This window comes from Hypanus sabinus, chromosome 4 (assembly GCF_030144855.1).
Source record: "Hypanus sabinus isolate sHypSab1 chromosome 4, sHypSab1.hap1, whole genome shotgun sequence".
In the NCBI taxonomy this organism is placed as follows: domain Eukaryota; kingdom Metazoa; phylum Chordata; class Chondrichthyes; order Myliobatiformes; family Dasyatidae; genus Hypanus; species Hypanus sabinus.
Genome location: NC_082709.1, coordinates 109778599 through 109796890, shown reverse-complemented (window position 1 = coordinate 109796890; position 18292 = coordinate 109778599). Strand labels below are relative to the sequence as shown.

At 36.5% G+C, this 18292-nt stretch overlaps 1 protein-coding gene across 1 annotated transcript in view; it reads right to left on the bottom strand.

Annotated features, from left to right (window-relative positions):
* Nucleotides 1–1118: 1118 nt before the first annotated feature.
* Nucleotides 1119–18292, bottom strand: part of LOC132393077 (leucine-rich repeat-containing protein 63) — a 106402-nt gene continuing 89228 nt past the window's right edge. Inside the window, exons 10-11 of the mRNA XM_059967854.1 lie at nucleotides 12856–13095; nucleotides 1119–9256 (exon numbers count right to left, since the gene is read on the bottom strand). Coding sequence (XP_059823837.1) covers nucleotides 9100–9256; nucleotides 12856–13095 — 397 coding nt within the window. The 3' untranslated portion in view covers nucleotides 1119–9099. The remainder of the gene's footprint in view (nucleotides 9257–12855; nucleotides 13096–18292) is intronic.

Here is an 18292-nt window from a genome sequence, read left to right as displayed (position 1 = left end):
AGTCAATGGTTTTAGAACTTTAATCAAAAAACACAAATAATTTTAATACAACTTAGCTTATTCATAACTTACTTTATTCTTAGCCAATAAAATCTCTAGTGAAATGCAGTGGAATTAGATCCCATAGTAGATCTGCAAACATTCCTGGATATCTGTGGTCCTTTGCTAGATCCCAGATACCACTAGTGATTTCTATGTCCAGATATGCACCCACCACCTTTCATTCTGAGCTTGTTGGAACTTAGATGGGTAGACACCAGCAATTTGCTGTGGAACTGTTAACATTTACCACCAATATATCTAATCATTATTCAGAAATTTATACTAAAGACTTTTCTCTCCTGGTTTTTACATACCTATTATGATGCATGGAAGGAAGTAATTGAACTGTCCAGACCATGCTGGTACCAGCAATTCCATCAGTCTCATCTCCTCTTGTCTTAATTCCATGTCACCTGTAACACTCACAAGCCAACAGCTTCCCTTTCGACTTTTTTTTTTGCCATTTACCTACACTAATTGCCTATACAATAGCCAATTAACTTACCAGCACATCTATGGAATGTGGGAGGAAACCTACACAGGTGCAGGGAGGTCAGGATCAGATTTAGGGCCTCAGAACTAATTGCTGCATCAATATGAACAATTTATTTGAGAATTTGAGGACTTGGCACTGGGATATTGAAACACCAAGAAAGCTGTGTTTTAACTTTATATTCCCAGTTCAATATCAAAGTAAAACATATGGTAATGAAATCTTAAAACCATGTCAGATTAGTACCATGGATCAACTGATTGACAGGTAAGAAAGCTCTGGAATCAAGAGAATAGATGAGGCAGCAGTGAGGTGAAATTACATACACAAGTGATAAATAGGGAATGACAGGGATAGTGAGGGTAGAAGGTAAAATTTGTTGTAGATTCTTTGATTCCAAAATTATTATTCAATTCATTGAATTCAAGCACAAAAATGTGAAATATTTCAATCAGCCCTTGCCTGTAAGGAGATAAATCTCAAGGTGGCATATTTTATACATACTTTAATAATAAATGTACTTTGAACTTTTTGAAATGATATTGGACAGAACCAGAAAAATGCAAGAAAATAAAAATCAACGTGTTGCAAATCTGCAAAAATTTATTCAATTCATTATTACAATACATGACATCAAAACCATGATCCTTTAAAACCAATTTCTCAACAACTGCTATGCAGTTGTCTTGTCAGTGATACAGAGTGAAAAATGTGCATCAATCAGCAGTATAATAATATTTTCTCACATTCTCTTACAAATATAAAAGACTATTCGACCCATCAAGTCTTCACTGGCTCCCAGGGCGTTCCCAACAGTCCCTTACTGTTCTCCCACTTACTTATCCACCTAAGCACTTTGCATCTTTGGGGTGTGGGATGAAACCCACAGAGTCAGAGGAAGAGCACATAAACTCCACATCAATATCAGACAAGGAAAGGGTCCAAACCAGCCATAGTGCCACAGTGCTACCCCCTGCATTACAAAATGATGGAGGAACTTAGCAGATCAGGCAACATCTACGGAAATGAATAAACAGTCAACACTCTGGGCATGGACCCTTCATTAGGACATGAAATAAAGAGGGCAGAGGCCAGAATAAAAAGATGGAGGGAGGGAAGGGAATACAAGCTGGCAGGTTATAGGTGAGACAATGTGAGGGAGAAGGTAGGTGGGTGGGTGCGGGGAGATGAAAAGGAATGATGTGAAGATTTAGATGACAGGTAGAAGAGGTAAAGGGCTGAAGAAGAAGGAATCTGATAAGAGAAGTACTTACCCTCAACACTTTCTCTCTCAGTTCCTCCCACATTCTCCAAATCAAAGATGGGGACTCGTATGGATCCCATCTCTGCCTGTCTTTTCATTGGCTACATGTAACTCTGTTCCAAGCATAGTCTGGTAACACTTCCCAATTCTTTCTCCACTAAATTAATGACTGCATTGCTGCTCAATGAATTCATCAACTTTGCATCCAATTTCCAACCCATACTCAAATTTACTCGGTCCATCTCTGACACCTATTTCCCCTTTGTCAATCTCATTGTGTCCATTTACTACATATCTGACACACCTTCTGACTCTGTGTCTATTCTGCCCAGCATTGTTGGATGACTTCTATTTGAACCCATACTGGCACATGGCACAAGCAGCAATCCAGAGATTACTACACTGGAGGTCCAGCACATCATTCTCTGCAACTTCCACCATCTCCAATAGGGTCCCACCAACAGACACATCTTTCCTTCCACCTTTTCCCCCAGTCTTTGTCAGGGCTCACTCTCTCTGCAACTTCCTTGTCCACTTGTCTTTCTGCACAGATCTTTCTCCTGGAACTTATCACTGTTATACCTGCCTCTACACCACCTCCCTCATCACCATTCATAGCTCCAGACAGTCCCTCCAGGTGAGATGGCACTTCACCAGTGAATCTGTCAGTGTCACTTATTGTATCTGGTGCTCACAATGTGGCCTCCCCTGCATCAGTGGGAGCCTACACAGATTGGGGGGTGGCAGCACATTGTTTAGCACCCTCAGTCTATCCACCACAACAGCCAGGATCTCCCAGTGGCCATCCATTTCAATTTCACTTTCCTTTTCCTCTCAGAAATGTCTGTCTATGGCCTCCTCTATTGCCCCGATGAGTTCCGATGCAGGTTGGAGGGCCAATATCTCATATTTCATCTTGGCAGTCTCCAAGCTGACAGTATTCTCTCATTTTGGTGGCCCTCTCACCCCTTTTCTTCTCCTCTTCCACTCTCATGAGCTGCCTATCACCCTCTGGTTCTCCCCTTCCTTCCCTTTATTCCAGAGTCCACTGTCCTCTCAATAAGATTCCACCTTCTTCAACCACTTAATTCCTCCACTTTTCATAACATAGCTTCTCACATCATTCCTTATTATCCCCCATCACCTACCCACTGACCTTCCCCCTCACCTATCACCTGTAAGTTTGTAATCCTTCCCTTCTTTTTCAGGTGTCTTTGCTTTCCTGTCCTGATGCAAGATCTCAAGCTGAAAAGTTAACTGTTCATTTCCTTCCATAGATACTGCCTGACCTGCTGAGCTCCTCCAGCATTTTGCAGGTCTTGCTCAAGATTTCCAGCATGTGCAGAATCTTTTGTTTCTCCTCTGCATTACAGTGCAACATTTTTACAACTGTTCTGCAAAGGAACAGAATATAATGCTGGAAGTGCAAATCTCAGACTCACTGGGTGTAACATATCAATGTAGAATTATCATATCTCACTCCAATAATAATCAGGGACCAAAGACTAAATCAAGTATTTTTTGACTTATACTTGGAAAATGTATTTCTCATGTCTAATATAACCGGATAGTTAGCACAGCTGCGTAATTCTTTCTGGAAAACAGTCCTTTATTTTCAAACTCTTCTTTTAATGATTCCTATATCTCTCTGAGCAAACTTCACATTTAAGTTTTATGGAACAAATCTGAAAAATGCTTCAAAATTATTTTCAGTCTTCTTTTCAATTATACTACTATATAATAAAAATTCTTTATTTGGCACCAAGGAACATGATCAATATTTGTTTTTAGTTTTTATATCAACAAAAACATGGATCTTAATAATATGACCAGCAGGCTATCTACCACTTCCATTTATTTAATTTTGCTTGAGAGTCATAGAGAACTACAGCACACTTTCCTGAAGGTAGGTGACCAGAACTCCACATAACACTCTATAAATTAGGCCTCTCTAATTTCTTAGAACCACAGAACAATGCAGCACAGAAACAGGCCTTTTGGCCCTTCTTGACTGTGCCGAACCATTTTTCTGTCTAGACCCATGACCTACACCTGGACCATATCCCTCCATACACCTCTCATCCATATACCTGTCCACGTTTTTCTTAAATGTTAAAAGTGAGCCCACATTCACCACTTCATCTGACAGCTCATTCCACACTCCCACCACACTCTGGGTGAAGAAGCCCCCCCAATGTTTCCTTTATACCTTTCCCCCTTCACCCTTAACCCATGACCTCTGGTTTTTTTCCTCCCCTAGCCTCAGTGGAAAATGCCTGCTTGCATTCACTTTATCTATACCCATCATAATTTTATACCCCTGTATCAAATCACCCCTCATTCTCCTACGCTTCAGGGAATAAAGTCCTAACCTATTCAACCTTTCTCTGTAACTCAGTTTCTCAAGTCCCAGCATCCTTGTAAACCTTCTCTGCACTCTTTCAACCTTATTAATATCCTTCCTGTAATTAGGTGACCAAAACTGCACATAATACTCCAAATTTGGTCTCACCAATGTCTTATACAACCTCACCATTACATTCCAACTCTTACACTCAATACTTAGATTTATAAAGGCCAATGTACCAAAAGCTCACTTTACAACCCTATCTACTTGTGACGTCACTTTTAGGGAATTATGTATCTGTACTCCCAGATCCCTCTGTTCTACTGCACTCCTCAGTGTCCTACCATTTACCTTGTATGTTCTACCTTGGTTTGACCTTTTGAAGTACAATACCTCACACTTGACTGCAATAAACTCCATCTGCCATTTTTCAGCCCATTCCTCCAACTGGTCCAAATCTGTCTGCAAGCTTTGAAAACCTTCCTCACTGTCCACTACACCTCCAATCTTTGTATCATCAGCAAATTTGCTGATCCAATTTGCCACATTATCATCCAGATCATTGATATAGGTGACAAATAACAATGGACCCAGCACTGATCCCTGTGGCACACCACTAGTCACAGGCCTCCACTCAGAGTAGCAATCCTCCACTACCACTCTCTGGCATCTTCCATTGAGCCTTTTTTAAACAACGGAACTACATGAGCTATCCTCCAATCCTCCGGCACCTGACCCGTGGATATCGACATTTTAAATATTTCTGCAATTTCAACACTAGTCTCCTTCAAGGTCTGAGGGAATACCCTGTCGGGTCCTGGGGATTTATCTACTCTGATTTGCCTCAAGACAGCAAGCACCTTCTCCTCTTTAATCTGTATCAGTTCCATGACCTCCCTACTTGTTTACCTTGTTTCCATAGACTCCATTCCAGTTTCCTTAGTAAATACAGATGCAAAAAACCCATTTAATATCTCTCCCATTTCTTTTGGTTCCATACATAGCTGACCACTCTGATCTTCAAGAGGACCAATTTTATCCCTTAGTATCCTTTTGCTCTTAACATACCTGTAGAAGCTCTTAGGATTATCCTTCACCCTGACTGCCAAAGCAACCTCATGTCTTCTTTTAGCCCTCCTGATTTCTTTCTTAAGTATTTTCTTACTCTTTTTATACTCCTCAAGCATCTTATTTCCTCCCTGTTGCCTATACATGTTATACATCTCTCGCTTCTTCTTTATCAGAGTTCTAATATCCCTCAAGAACCAAGGTTCCTTATTCTTATTCATTTTGCCTTTAACCCTGACAGGAACTTACAAACTCTGCACTCTCAAAATTTCTCCTTTGAAGGCCTCCCACTTACCAATCACATCCTTGCCAGAGAACAACCTGTACACTTTTTAGATCCTTTCTCATTTCTTCAAATTTGTCCTTTTTCCAGTTTAGAACTTCAACCTGAGGACCAGATCTATCTTTATCCATGATCAAGTTGAAACTAATGGCGTTATGATCACTGGAACCAAACTGTTTCCCTACACACACTTCCGTCACCCGCACTAACTCATTTCCTAACAGGAGATCTAATATTGCATCCTCCCTTGTTGGTACATCAATATATTGATTTAGAAAACTTTCCTGAACACATTTTACCAACTCTAACCCACCTAGACCTTTAACGGTATGGGAATCCCAATCAATGTGTGGAAAATTAAAATCCCCTACAATCACAACTTTCTGTCTCCTGCAGTTGTCTGTTATCTCTCTGCAGATTTGCTCCTCCAATTCTCGCTGACTATTGGTTGATCTATAATACAATCCTATTAACGTGGTCATACCTTTCCTATTTCTCAGTTCCACCCATATGGCCTCAGTAGACAAGCCCTCTAATCTGTCCTGCCGAAGCACTGCGGTAATATTTTCCCTGACTAGCAAAGCCACCTCCTCCCCATCCCTATGCCTCTATCACGTCTGAAACATCGGAACCCTGGAACATTGAGCTGCCAGTCCTGCCCCTCCTGTAGCCAAGTTTCAGTAATGGTTATGATGTCATAATTCCATGTCAATCCAGGCCTTCAGCTTGTCTGTCTTCCCCACAATACTCCTCACATTGAAACATACACACCTCAGATTTCTTATACAACTTCAACATAAAATCCCAACTCCTTTACTCAGTACATTGATTAATGAAGGCCAATGTGCCCAAAGCAATGTTTATGGCCCTACCTACCTACGACACCACTTTCAATGAGTTATGGATCTGAATTCCAGATCTCTCTGTTCTACCACACTCCCCACTAGTGTAAGTCCTACACTAGTTCTCCCAAACTGCAACTCCTCACACTTTGGTTCATCATTTTAGAAACAAAATTAAGCACTCATAGTGTACTGCAAAGGACTTCTAGAACTGATTTATTTTGAAATAATTTGCAAAATTGTACACTTACTGCTAAGAATATGCAGAAATGTTATTAACTGCCATTAGATGGCAGAATGTATAATTTATGATGTCTACACCTAATGCACCTGTAGTTTAGTTTCTTTTTTATTATTCAAACCCTTTCTTCATTATTTTTAATCTCAAAGCTTGGAGTTGTGACTGTTTTGCAGTTATAAAGTTTGAACCAACCAATATAATAACACACTAATTCCAGTATCTATGCAGGTGGTACAGTTGAGTTTCTAGTCAATGGTGATGGGGGATACAGTGATGGAACTGCAACTGAATGTCAAAGTTTTGTGACTAGACTCTGTGTTTTTGAAGAGATTATCTGCCCAGTTTATGGGCATATAGCACCACTGCCTTGTGGGCAGCTTCAGGAAAGACGAAGGTTATGGGAATAAACCCAGACAGCAAATTCGCAGTGGAGCCCTTAAGGCAGCTGGACATCACTGAACGTCCTTCCAACAGCTCCTGCAGCCGAGTTGGTGCCAAACATATGTCCACTGGTGAGGCCAAGAGGGGGATCTTGAGGACTGGGCATCTCAGGATCTCTATACCTTCTGCCCAGGCATGTGATGATGATAATCACCACCCATTGTCCTTCAAGACAGACGGATGCCAACTGCCTGTCTAGTATTGCTGGATTGTAACTTCTATTTGCAATGGAATGGGAGAGTGGAAGAAGGAAAGTATATGCCTGAACATCATTTGTGGGGAATTAGCAGATTCAGCAACAGGACAACTTTTCATTTGAGCAATAGATAGACGAAAATCATCAGGGACTTATGGGTCATGTTCAACCATTCAGACTGAACTTTTATTGGAGAGATTACTCACTAAGTGTCTATAGATTAGAGATAATATCATCTCCTTGGATCTTTAGGAGGCACCTAATGAAGCTCAACAGAAGAAATCATTAACAGAACTGCTTTTATTGAAATGGAGTGAACTCTATGACATGGCTTAATTTAACAGGAAACATGGTAGGATAAGGATATTAACTGTTAGGATGAGATACATGGTGATGACACAGAATCTGTTCTGGGGCTTCAGAATTGTATCACTGACATTAATTAATGATTTGAATCAAGGAACTGAGAGTTCTATAAGGAAGTGCACAAATTACATTGTTAGGGGACACAACAAATTGTGTGGAAATGAGCAACAGGTTATAAAGGTACACCAATAGATGAAAGATAGAAACAAATTATAGAAAATATTACCAAAATTCTGTCTGGCTCTTCATTGTTTCATTATGTAGGCCACACCTTTGGAGACAGTGATGAATCACTGCAGTTGTGGAGGTAGGTAATTCCTTAGAAGATCAGGGTGGAGTTGAAGCCAGAGTAGTTCAGCTATGATCGTATTGAATGGAAAGACAGGGTTAAGGGGACTGGAGGCTTATTTCTACTCTTGTTTTCACTGTGCTCTCAAGGAAAGATGTCATATTCTTGGAGTGGATATAGAGGAAGGTGGAAGAGAAGCAAGAATGAAGGGCCAGTTATGGAGACAATTAAGAAACTGGGGTTTTTCACATTAAAGAAAAAGTTTAGAAGATGGTTGATAAAGTAAATAACAGACACTTTCCAATAGCTTAAGGCACATTCAAGATGCTGGGCAAGAGAACCAGAACTGATGTAAATATTGAGGTTTAAACAGCAAATGAGTGGTGAGGGAATAGGAAGAACATTTGATAACTACTTTCAAAGCAGAATAGTATAAATATTTGAAGGGAAAAATTGAAAAAGCAATAAAGAAAGAGAAAGGGAGAAGGGTCACTGGGAAAGCTCCTCCATTGAGGTGGGAAAGGCTGTTGTTCTAAGATTAACTCACTTCCAAATTCTGTTCTCATAATGGCGTTATAGGGAAAGATAAGGTTACATTTATAATAATTATGAGTAACTGGGGAGTGAAAACCAACTTTTACACAATTCCACCAGTCAAAACCTCAGAACCAGAATTTTACCTTGTCTTAGTAACTAATCATTTGTTTTCTATCGCTAAACCAATATTCAATCCATGGGATTACGTGCTAAGGATTAGACTAAATTAGTTTTTATAGAAGGAGCTTCTCTTTATCGTCTTAAAGAGAAATAGCTAAATGGGCAGTTGATTTAAACAGCCATGCAAATGTTTTGAAGACCATCAGGTTAAAGGAGCAAGTTAAGTATTTTTGTATCTATGGTCAAGATTATTTATTGTCACACTTAAAATCTACCCTTCCTTAAAAACCTATGTAAGAAGTTGTCAATTCACATCATTGTAATCACTTAAGCTCAACAATGAAAGGGCATGCCACTGTTAATTAATGTATTGAATTTAGCAACAAATCTGCACAAGAAATTATTTAAAAAGCACAGCACTAAACAATATTTTCATTAATTTAAATATGTGCTCACCAGAATTATTTTTCCATAAAGTCAGACACATTATATGAAACATGATGTAGAACAAACACGTGGTACTCAATAACTTTGCTTTTCTAACTTGAAGTTACAAGACCATAGATATGTTCAGTGAGTCTTAGACTTGAATAATTTATAACAAGATGGTGAGCAGGCACAAAATTGATATGGAAGGTTTTCAGTATTAAAAGTCATCTTATATGGTCGGATCAGACGAAGTCCTGAACCAAACAGAGGTCCTTTGCAGCAGTCGCAAACTGAAGCACTATTTCACACATTAAAATGAAAAATAAAATTAGATTTCAATATTTCTACAAAGGGGTGAGATCTACTTTCACTTTGTATGTGACTGTCATGAACAATAGATCTTTTTTCAGTTGTCTCCCTTCCTCTCAATTGGCAAAATGTTTCAAAACACTTTTAAAATACAGCCATTATTTATGCCTAAGAACTGGGTAAATAACTCTGGAGCTGAACAAAGCATGCAATAGGTGTAATATATTAAATTTATATTTATTCCACTGATTATTATTTCTTTTTTTCACATTTTTATTAGTCAGCTAAAGAATTGAAAAGATGGACAGAATACTGGAGCAATTTTGAACAGAAATTAGACAAATACTTTACTTGTAAATTATAATTATTAATTAAAGCTTCAAAAATTTCAAGAATTATGAAAGTGCAATGTACAGTTCGGACAGCAAAATATTATTTTGTGTTCTTTAAGAATGTGATGTATAACCATATAACAATTACAGCACAGAAACAGGCCATCTCAGCCCTTCTAGTCTGTGCCGAACGCTTAATCTCACCTAGTCCCACCTACCTGCACTCAGCCCATAACCCTCCATTCCTTTCCTGCCCATATACCTATCCAATTTTTTTTTAATGACAAAATTGAACCTACCTCTACCACTTCTACCAGAAGCTCGTTCCACACAGCTACCACTCTCTGAGTAAAGAAATTCCCCCTTGTGTTACCCTTAAACTTTTGCCCCCTAACTCTCAACTCATGTCCTCTTGTTTGAATCTCCCCTACTCTCAATGGAAAAAGCTTATCTATGTCAACTCTATCTATCCCCCTCATAATTTTAAATACTTCTATCAAGTCCCCCCTCAACCTTCTACGCTTCAAAGAATAAAGAATAAAGGTGCTGAAACACAGGTAACATTCCAGTAAATCTCCTCTGTACTCTCTCTATTTTGCTAACATCTTTCCCATAATTCGGTGACCAGAACTGTACACAATACTTCAAATAGTGCATCAAAGTAAACAATATTTTACTAAATACCACAATCGTTTAGATCCAGAGACTGCTTTAAGAACCCTTGATAAAGGAAACAATGTGGGAAACAACTGCATACTGTGGAGAGAAGTTGTTGAATGAAAAACTTCAGAAAGGGGTAGGGACACTACAAACTAGAAATCTACAATCTAGCAAAGCTAACAGCATTGTGAAGGACCCCATGCACCCCTCACACAAACTCTTCTCCCTCCTGCCAAAGGAACTGAAGCATTCAGGCTCTCACGACCAGACTGTGCAACAGTTTCTTCCCCCCAAGCCATCAGACTCCTCAATACTCAGAGTCTAGACTGACATTGTAATTTGTCCGCTACTGTGCCTATTGTCTTGTTTATTATTGTACTGCCCTGCACTGTTTTGTGCACTTTATGTGGTCCTGTGCACGTCTGTAGTCTAGTGCAGTTTTTATGTTGTTTTACATAGTCTAGTGTAGCCTTCTGCTGTCTCACATAGTCAAGTGTAGTTTTGTGTTGTTTCATGTAGCACCAGGGTCCTGGAGGAACATTGTTTCGTTTTTACTGTGTACTGTACTAGCAGTTTATGGTTGAAATGACAATAAAAGCAACTTGAACTGGAACGAACTTAAAATAAGGATGATCAATAGCTTAAAATGCTGAGACTTCCTCAAAACTTAACAATTCAAACTAGAGATAACCTGACTCATGTTACCAGGATAGGACAATGGGAAGCCAGGAATACTGCAAACCATTCCTCCATCATTGTTGATTTGTGCACTGGAACTCTCACATAGGGATGATGTGCAGTTAAATCGAAAGAGTACAATTCCTGGTCAAGGCAATTGCTACCTCAATGAATCAGTCACAGGGCTTGCACATAGAGAAATTCTCTTGCATTATACATTGAAAATTACCCAAAGATACACATAAAAGACTGGCAAATATTTCCAACCTTGCTGTTGTTAGGACAATTCTCTCATCCTAAAAATCAATTTTGTCAGCATCTATTGCTTCCTTTTTTAAGTGAATGCACCGAAGCACTACATATGTGCCTTCCCTAAACCTGTGCTCATATGCAGCATAACATCCTTGCTTTTGTAAGTCCTTGCTGTCGTTACATGTTGTAATTGCCATACTAATCATTTTTATCTTTGAACTTTAAATGAAAAAAGCAAAATTCCTTGAAAATTAACAACTAATTGTTTCTCACAGTTAAAAAAATGTTTTCAGCTTTTACTATTAAAACATTCAAATTTCTCCACATTCTGCTTACCTTCCACCTTCTTGCCCACCTCTTTATATCCCTCAATGGACTGCTTACATCCTCCTCAAAGTTTATTCTCCCACCCACCTTTGTCTAAATGGCCGATGAAGGGAAAGGATAAAGGATTTGCTATTAGTATATACTGTACATTAATAATAGATTTTACATAGATAGGGGTAACCAGCATTGAACGTTTTGCCGCTCCTGTAAACTTAACCTTCTAACCTACTCTTGTTTTAGGCTTATTTGGCAACAGTTTCCCTTAATGAGCCAGCTATTCAAAATCATTTTCACTGAGCGTAACCTTATGATTTTAAAGCACCCTATTGTCACTTCTTTAATAATAAATTCCAATACTTTTCCCAAATCTTTGAGATTGGAAGTTGCTGTCAAGGTCAACATTTATTAATCATCCCTAACTGTCCTCAAGAAGGTGGTGCTTGAACTTAACTGCAATCCTTGAAGCGAATGCTCTCTCTTCTCAACAGCATTGATAAACCAGGTGATGATGAAGGAGCAGTGAATGTTTCCATGCAAGGTAAATATCTGACTTGATGATGTCCTTATATACCTGCTCATGTTTCTTGAATGTTGTTAGAGCTAAAGACATCCAAGAATGTGGTGATGTTTCCATCACATTCCTCCTTTGCACCTCTCAGACAGTGGAAAATTTCGGAGTATCAGGACTCAGGGGGTGAATTATTTGCTTCTGATCTACCCCTCTGGTCCGTAAGAACTTATTAAGTTGAATTTTTGGTCAACGACAAGTTCCAGAATAAGGCGATGGAGGACACAGGCAGGACAAGTGATCATATTCTTTTTGTATTGGAGGTGTTTAGTCTGGAATGTGGAAAGAACAGCGCGATATCGATACTCAGCAGCCTCTCCAGACTCTGGATTGGGGATTACCAAACATTACGTGGTTTTTCTTGTGTGGTCTGTTTTGTGCTTTTTCGTGATATCATTCTGGAGAACGTTGTCTCATTTTTTAACTGCATTGTATTTGTGGTTTATAAATGACAATAAACTGAATCTGAATCCTGACTGATTCACACACTATTAATGTCACTGTCCTTTCTGGTTACACATTTTATCAAGAAAATGCAGACCCAGGCTACTCTATCTTCAACTTTTGTTTGTGAACTGGATGTAGAATTGGCTATGGAAATTGACCTATTTACATAATGGGCACGTAAAAATAACTGGAGAAGCCAGAATTCTAACAGATATCATTGCCCCATAAAAACATTAAACATTTTTGTAGAAAATTTAGCCTGAAGTGTAATTGGCAAGAGAACCCAGCTCATTATCTTAGTCTATTGAACAGTGAAACACTTACTTGTTCAGTATATGTTGTACCTCCTCGGGTATATTAAAGTAGTGCTGATGCAAGTTGTTCTTGGTTAAAGAGAGAGCAGCTATATCAGTCAGGTGCTGTGGCTGGTTCTGTATATTTTCTTCCCAAAATAAAGGATGCATGTAATTATTATACACGCGTATATGCTTCAGTGGGAGTTCAAGAAGGCCACATGGCAGTGATCTTAGTTCATTTCCTTCAATGTTTAGAAATTGAAGTTCTCTGGATAATGTCAAAATTAAAACAATAAATGCTCTATATATTTAATAATAATGTAACATATAACCTCAATTTCAATTAATATTAGATATACAATATAATGTACTATTCTCTCTATCTCTATCTCTCTCTCCATTCCCAATTCTTGAAATGTCAATTACTTGGAATCATCCTATTAAGCATAAGAAAACATTTAAAATTATTAACCGATTCCAACCTGATATAATCTTTACTCAAGAGACGCATATCAGGTTATGTGATAAGAAGCAGTTTTTTGAATCTTGGAAGGGTCCTCAGTTTCATGTAAACTCTCAGAGTAAAATTAGAGGTGTTTAATTTTTAGTGATTCCGATATCCCTTTTAATCAGGAGGACATTATAGCCGATATTAATGGCAGATTATTGATTGTTAAAAGATTAATTTATAATAGGAAAATGGTTTTGATTAATATTTATGGACCAAATGTAGATGATCCCTATTTTTTAAAGCTGTTTTTGCTCTGTTACCTGATTTAAATGAATATATGTTATTAATGGGTGGTGATTTTAATACTTGTTTAAATCCTTTAATGGATAAGTCATCACCCAAATATCAACTCCCTAATCGTTCTGCATCACTTGTTAATTCCTTTTTAATTGATTATAGTCTAATTGAAGTATGGAGGCATATGAATCCTCCATACTCTTAGAGAATACTCTTTTTTCTCACATGTTCATAACATATATTTGAGAATCGACTATTTTATAGTTGACCTTCGACTTCTATTTAATGTTCAGAAATGTGAGTATGATTCAATTGCTATCTCTGATCATGCTCCTTTAAATCTAATATTTGAACTGAAAGATGTCGCTTCTACATTTTAGCGTTTTCCAGAACACTTGTTACAAAGTTCAGAATTTGTTGAGTTTAATGAAACTCAGATAAAAGAGTTTTCTCTCTTTAATAATACAGGAAACATCTCAAAGTTAGTAATTTGGGATACATTAAAAGCCTACTTACATGGTCAGATTATTTCGTATATAGCTAAAATGAAGAAACAGGCAAGAATAGAACGAGATAAAATCTCTAAACAAATTAAAGAATTAGATAACATTAATGAAATCTCTCCAAATGTTGTTTCATTTAAAAGAAGAGTAGAATTACAATCACAATATAATTTATTATTAACGTATCCTATTGAAGGATATTTGCTTAAATTGAAAAGTCAATTTTATATTTTCGGGGATAAAAATAATAAGCTCTTAGTTTCCCAATTAAGAGCAGCTAGAACTAAAAGGCAAATTTTAAAGATTCGTAAGAATAATGGAGATATAGCAAGTAACCATGAAGACATTAATAATATTTTTCAAGATTTTTGTTCTGATCTTTACAGATCTCAATTTCCTGCAGATTCCTCCAAAATGAAGGCTTTTTTTTCATAAGATTAAATTTCCTCAAATTTCTGCTGAAGATCAACAGATGCTTGATGCTCCAATTACTGAGCAAGAAATTCAGAAAGCTATTTTATTAATGCAATCGGGTAAAGCTCCTGGACTTGATGGTTATTCAGTAGGATTTTACAAAAAATTTGAAAGATTACTTTCTCCTTATCTTTTGGAAATATTTCATGAATCCTTTGAGAAGGGTAGTTTACCTTCTTCCTTTTATGAAGCATCTATTTCTTTAATCCTTAAGAAAGATAAAGATCCTACTGAATGTTTATCATATAGACCTATTTCACTATTAAATGTGGATGCAAAAATTCTCTCTAAGATAATGGCTAACCGCTTGGAAAATATTTTAACTAAAATCATCTCTATGGATCAAACAGGCTTTATTAAAGGCTGTTATGCTTTCTCTAATGTTCGGAGATTGATGAATATTATATATTCACCAATATCTAAGCAACCTCAATGTGTTATCTCTCTCCACGCAGAAAAGGCATTTGATAGAGTTGAGTGGCCATATTTGTTAAAAGTATTAGAAAAATTTGGTTTTTGGTGATAATTTTAATAGATGGATTCAAATTATTTATAAGAATCCTATTGCCACAGTTGTTACTAATAATTTCAGGTCCTCTTTTTTTCACTTTCTCGTGGTACTAGACAGGGATGTCCATTAAGCCCTTTATTATTTAATCTTGTATTGGAGCCTTTGGCTATAACACTACATGACGCCAAAAATATTCATGGTATCTCTATGAATGGAACCATGCATAAGATTTCTCTTTATGCAGATGACCTTTTGGTGTTTATTTCAAATCCTGAGGAATCAATTCCTAAGCTTTTGGAAACACTAAAAAACTTTGGTAAATTTTCAGGATATAAACATAACTTGAATAAAAGTGAATTGTTCTCATTAAATGCCCCTGTTTTTATATATAATGATAATCCTTTTAGAATTGTTAATATTTTTATAACCATATAACAATTACAGGATGGAAATAAGCTCTTCTAGTCCGTGCCAAAAGCTTACTCTCACCTAGTCCCACTGGCCCGCACTCAGCACATAACTTGTCCATATACCTATCCAATTTTACTTTAAATGACAATATCAAACCTGCCTCTACCGCTTCTACTGGAAGCTCATTCCACACAGCTACCACTCTCTGAGTAAAGAAATTCCCCCTTGTGTTACCCTTAAACTTTTGCCTCCTAACTCTCAACTCATGTCCTCTTGTTTGAATCTCCCCTACTCTCAATGGAAAAAGCCTACCCATGTCAACTCTATCTATCCCCCTCATAATTTTAAATACCTCTATCAGGTCCGCCCTCAACCTTCTACACTCCAAAAAATAAAGACCTAACTTGTTCAACCTTTCCCTGTAACTTAGGTGCTGAAATCCAGGTAACATTCTAGTAAATCTTCTCTGTACTCTCTCTTTTAAATATTTAGGTATTATAATTACTAAAAAATATAAAGATCTTTATAAAGCTAATATAGTTCCTTTAATAGACTCCATGGAACAATTATTTTCTAGATGGAATCCACACTCTCTCTTTAATAGGCCGTATCCATGCTGCGAAATTGATGATTTTACTAGATTTTTATATATTTTCCAAAATATACCTATCTTTTTAAACTAAATTTTTTTTTTGATCAAACTGACTCTTATTTCTTCCTTTATTTGGAACAATAAAAGACCAAGAATTAATAAGTATCATTTACAAAAATTTAAAAAAGATGGTGGACTTGCACTTCCTAATTTAAGACTGTATTATTGGGCTGTTAATACCAGACAATTATGTTTTTGACTATATTGGCTCAACAAGAGCCAAAAACCACTATGGGTTAATTTGGAACTAAAAGCTGTTAAACAATTTCATTTAACTTCAGTATTAGGAGCTCCATTACCTCTACAACTCTCTAAAATTCCAAATTTAAATCTTTACCCTGTTATTAAACAGTCCTTATGAATTTGGTTTCAGTTTCACAATATTTTTAATTTTAAACAATTTAAATTGTCTAGTTTTTTATATCAAAACTTTTTATTTAAACCTTCAATAACCGATCCCATTTTTCTCCTAATGAGAAATAAAGGGATCTGTTCTTTTACAGATTTTTTCTGTGATGGTCGATTGATGCCTTTTGAAGAGTTAACAAATATTCTCTTGCTCATACACAGTTTCTGCAATATCTCCAGGTTAGACACTTTTTACAACAATATTTATCTAAGTTTCCATATTTGCAAGAATCTGATTTGTTGGATACCATTTTGAAGTTAAATCCCTTAGTGAGAGGTTCTATTAGCAGAATTTATAATTTACTTTTGCTACGAAAAGAGAACCTCTCACTAAAAATTAAACAAGATTGGGAGAGAGAACTTAATATGACCTTTGTTAATGAAGATTGGTTGTGAGTTTTGAAAAACGTAAATTCTTCTTCTATATGTGCCAATCACTGTTTAATTCAGTTTAAAATTGTTCACCATTATTATTTAACAAAGGAGAGACTATCTAAAATATTTCCTAGTATAGATAACCACTGTGATAGGTGTAAAACTGAAGTAGCTACTTTGTCACATATGTTCTGGTCTTGTTCTTTATTAAAACTGTTTTGGAGATCTTTATTTTCTACTATTTCTAAAGCTCTGAAAATTAATTTACAACCTAACAGATTGACTGTTCTATTTGGAATAGTTCCGCATCATATTCAGGGTATTTCATCTTCAGATCAACATGTAATTGCATTTGTTACACTATTGGCAAGAAGGGCTATTTTATTAAAATGGAAAGGTACCTCTGTCTCTACATTAATTGAATGGTTTTCTCAAATAATGTTATGTCTCAGTTTGGAAAAAATTAGTAGAACTTTTGATCCCCGATTCGATTTTGAGAGAAGATAGTGCTCTTTTGCCAAATATTATCATTTAATTTGAATTATTTTGTATGGTTTCCTTCCAATCTTATTTTATATACATATATATATATGAACTGGGAGTTCATGATTCTTTTTCTTTATATATATATACACAGATGATGGTAAGATGTATTGCTCCAGGGGTTGATTCCTAATGGGTTTTTTTCCTTTCTTTTGTAGTCAGTGGGTTTTTTTCTTAGTTAGATGGGTTTCTTTTTTTTCCTTTTTTTTCTTTACATATAAATGTTTTTTCATTTTTATATATTACGATCAGTTTTTATTTTCTTCAGCTTTATTAATTGTATATATATCAATTTGTTGAAGTTTTGTATCATCTTATAGCTGTAGAAGATTATATACCAATAAAAAGATTCTAAAAATGAAAATGAAATGTCAATTACAAGAACCAGTACACCCAGACCTCACTGCATAGTAATATGTTGTGATCTTCAATATTTTCTTAATATAATTTTGATAGTTTCTAGCATAAAGCTGCAGTTTCTCTCCCTTTCCCAACAGGCATAACATTTCAGTGTTGATTCCACTTTTAAAAATTGTTTTGTTTGAACTATAATCAACATTTCTACATTGTTTTTTAACATAAGGACCAGGACTGAGGACAATCCTCCAAGTGTGGTCTAACCACAGTTCTGTTCAGGATGTACAGTATTTATTTTCTGTTCAGTTCTATTTCACTAAAAGTTAAATCCAAGTACTCTGTTTGCATTTCTCTCTTATCATCAATGTTAACTCACCTACCCGATATTTTTGTAAGCATTGTGTGGCACCATTCTTCTTACCAAAATGCTACCTCACAGATATGAAGAAAATGATTTTCTTTAGTACATATTTACTACTGCCT